A 3,158-nucleotide genomic window follows, 5' to 3' on the forward strand; every position below is an offset into this window, starting at 1 on the left:
GGGGGGATGCACCCCAGGACCCCCCAGCATGGCCGGGTTCACTCTGCCCAGGGTTCCTCTTGGGTCCCAGAGCCAGCGTGAGCCTTACCCCCGGCAGGTCCCAGTTCCCTTGCAAGGGGACCACTTACCTTCAAGAACTGGACACGGTGGCTCGCAGCCCTGATGGGGAAAGGGAGGTTAGAGCTCGGGGAGGGACCCTCAAGGGACCCTCCCCTCCAGCACGGGTTCAGGGGAGGGACCGGGGTGACCTTTTCCCAGGAGGGGAGAGCTGGATGCTCTGGGGTGGGTGGGTTTTCACATTTCCCTTTAAGTCAAAGGGATTTTCTTCCACCCATGGGGTCAGAAACCACCGCAGCAGCCCCGGCCCCGCAGCACCGCTGGCTGCTGCACCGAGTTTGCTAGTTCTCACCCCACGCAGAGACGCCGCGTGAGAACGGCCGCCGCACCCATCCGCCCCTGGGAGAGGCACGCGCGCGGTCCCGGCCCCGCGGCGGCGCTCACGGGTACTCGCCTGGTCCCCCCATTGCCGTGCAGGTAGATGATCACGGGGTGAGTGTCAGCAAGTGCCTCCTCGTACCAGCGCTGGTCCTTGCCCCGCGCCTCGGCCCCTCTGCTGCCCGGCACCGTGTGCCTGGGGGGTCAGAGCAAGGTTACCCCTGGGGGCTCCACGCGGTTTAGCCAGGACACCAGCGTAGCCACGCGGCTGTGCCCACCCGGGATGCTGGGGCTGCCCCGCTCACCAAATGCCAACTCTGACGCCCGGCTCGGTGGTGAGGTACAGGCTGATGGTGTTGTTCAGCAGCAGCTCCGGCTGCCGAAGGTCCATGAAGAAAGGGAAGGCCACTGATGGAAAAATCGCAGCCGTCACAGGGGCAACCCAGAAACCCTTGTACCCAGCTGCTTTTGCACGTTTTCCAAAGAAACATGTTATTTTTTTTTTAAATAATTTGCCTGGAAGCCAAGGGCCGCGCTACGGTCGGCTTGGGGAGCAGGTAGGCGAGCACAGCCCTCTGCCACCTCCTCCCACCTGGATTTCTAGCCCCGTTGATGCTATGTGTGCCCAGATGTGTTGCAACTTTAGGCAGTAAACAGGGTCGGCGGCACCGCGTTATTACAGCTTGCAAAACACGAGGCACTGACGGGAAAGGTCCCTCCGTGCCTCCTCTGCAAGCCCACGGCAAAGGGGGGGTTGGATGGGTGCTGTCCCGGTGCCACCCAGGTGCTGGGTGCGGCCCCACCCACGTTTTGGGGACCCCCAGCCTTCCTGGGGGGGGCCCTCTCTCCTCTCTCAATCCTGGGGGGGGCCCTCTCTCAGTTGGGACAGCCCCGGGGCACTCACGGAAGTTCAGGTAGACGAATTTGGTGAGCACAGCAGGGAAGAGGCGGACGAGAAAGGGCACAGAGACGTAGATGAGGAGCAGGTCCAGGAGGACGGTGCGCAGCCGGGGGCGCCAGGCCAGCCGGCCCCTGCAAGGAAGGCACCTTGATAGCACATCCCCTCCCGCCCCAAGGGCTTTGGGGCACAGCGGAGCGGGGTCCCCGTTCCCAACCCCAGTCGTGATGGTTGGATACAGCGGCTTTTCCCCCGCAAGGGCCTGAGGCTGCCGTTTGTGTCCCCCCGGGACCAGGAACTGGTTCCCCACGCCGGGGTTGTGTTTGGCTTTTGGGGATGGAGCCGAGGCGTCGGAGCAGCCCCACCGTGACACAGCGTCATGAAAGGCCACGATCCGGTCCCCCGCAGCCTCACACAGGACACCAGCGGGCAGGAAGGGCAGGGCACATGCCAGGGCCGGGAACTCAAGCCAAACCGGCAACAAGGAGTGACTGATACTCTGTGGCAACACCCCGAGCCGTGGCTGGTGAGACACGGTCACGGAGGTGTCCCCAGCACCGAGACCCCCTGCAATTCTCCAGGGACAAGGAGGAAAGCTGGGAAAGGGGTTCGGGGAGCCCACGGCACCACGGGAGAAACCAGTCCCCAGAGCGATGTCCCCCAGTGACACCAGCACAGGGCGGGAAGCGTGACCACCTCCGGCAGCGTCCTGCCCCGAAGGGCTGGGGGACACATCCAGCCACCCCAGGCCATGCCCTCCACAGCGAGCCGCCGGCCAGCCCTAGCCCCAGCCTCCAGGAGGGAAGGGAAAGCCAAGAGCTGCAGATTGCCTGGCGTCAACGTCTCTTATGGGCTGATGGTGCTGGGCAATGGGGAAACTAGTCCGGGATTTAGGGCAGAGGTTTCTGAAAGGCATCCAAGCACAGCTTGCTCCCTGCCAGCACGTGCCCAGGGTCACCGTCGCTCCTGCAATAGTGGATTTAGTCCATCGCCCGCCCTGGGGAGCGCTGCAAGACGCTGAGAGAGGGTTGCAAAGGGGGTGCCAGGGCAAAGTGCCATGGTCCCCCGGGCACAGGCACCCTTCCCGGGAGGGTGCAGGGTGGCACGAGCCGTGCTGGAGCCACGGGGAGCCCCTTGAACCCCAGTCGCCCCTCGAGACTTTGGTCTGAGCAGTCCCGCTGTACGCTGGCAGCAACGGGCCAGCAATGCCCTCGCAGTCACTGCAGTTAATTATTAGGCGGTGCTCTTGGTCTACACCTAATATTCAAGTGCAGGGGCGAGCGCTCACACCTGCCCTTGCGCAATACCTGCTGCAGGTGAGAACTGACAGGTCCGGACCGGGGTGGGAGGACGTGCCCACCAAGGAGCACCTCTGACAGCTGGCACGGCAACAGGCCACCGCATGGCATGATGGGGACAGCAAGGTGACGTGGGGACACAGCCACAGCATGGCATCATGACGGGGGGGGGGGACACATGGCCGAGGTATGGGATCACGGCTGGGGCAGGGCGGGGCAAAAAGGGCCGGGGGGGGTAGGGGATCCCGGCGGTGGCAGGGGGGCACAGCCATGGCCGGGGGACACACATGGGGTCATGGCCCCAGCAAGGTGACAAGGTTTGGGGACACAGGAGCACGGCCACAGGCGGCGCACGGTGACGGGGGACGCAGCAGGGGACGCGGCCGGGGGGACAGAGCATGGCCACGGCAGGGGACAGGGGAACCCGGCGGAGAAACACCGCACGGGGACGGGGACACGGTCCCGGGGAGCGCAGCGCGGCGCTGCCCGGCCCCGAGTCGCAGCCAGGCGCCCGGCAGCGCCCCCGC

General features: G+C 65.3%; 1 protein-coding gene across 1 annotated transcript in view; it reads right to left on the reverse strand.

Moving 5' to 3' along the window:
* Positions 1 to 3,158, reverse strand: part of ABHD12B (abhydrolase domain containing 12B) — a 7,272-nt gene that overhangs the window by 2,749 nt on the left and 1,365 nt on the right. The window contains exons 2-6 of the mRNA XM_009289899.1: positions 1,573 to 1,742; positions 1,340 to 1,467; positions 741 to 843; positions 512 to 631; positions 129 to 159 (exon numbers count right to left, since the gene is read on the reverse strand). Of these exons, the coding sequence (XP_009288174.1) occupies positions 129 to 159; positions 512 to 631; positions 741 to 843; positions 1,340 to 1,467; positions 1,573 to 1,742 (552 nt within the window). The remainder of the gene's footprint in view (positions 1 to 128; positions 160 to 511; positions 632 to 740; positions 844 to 1,339; positions 1,468 to 1,572; positions 1,743 to 3,158) is intronic.

The sequence above is a fragment of the Aptenodytes forsteri genome, unplaced genomic scaffold (assembly GCF_000699145.1).
Source record: "Aptenodytes forsteri isolate BGI_AS27 unplaced genomic scaffold, ASM69914v1 Scaffold76, whole genome shotgun sequence".
In the NCBI taxonomy this organism is placed as follows: Eukaryota; Metazoa; Chordata; class Aves; order Sphenisciformes; family Spheniscidae; genus Aptenodytes; species Aptenodytes forsteri.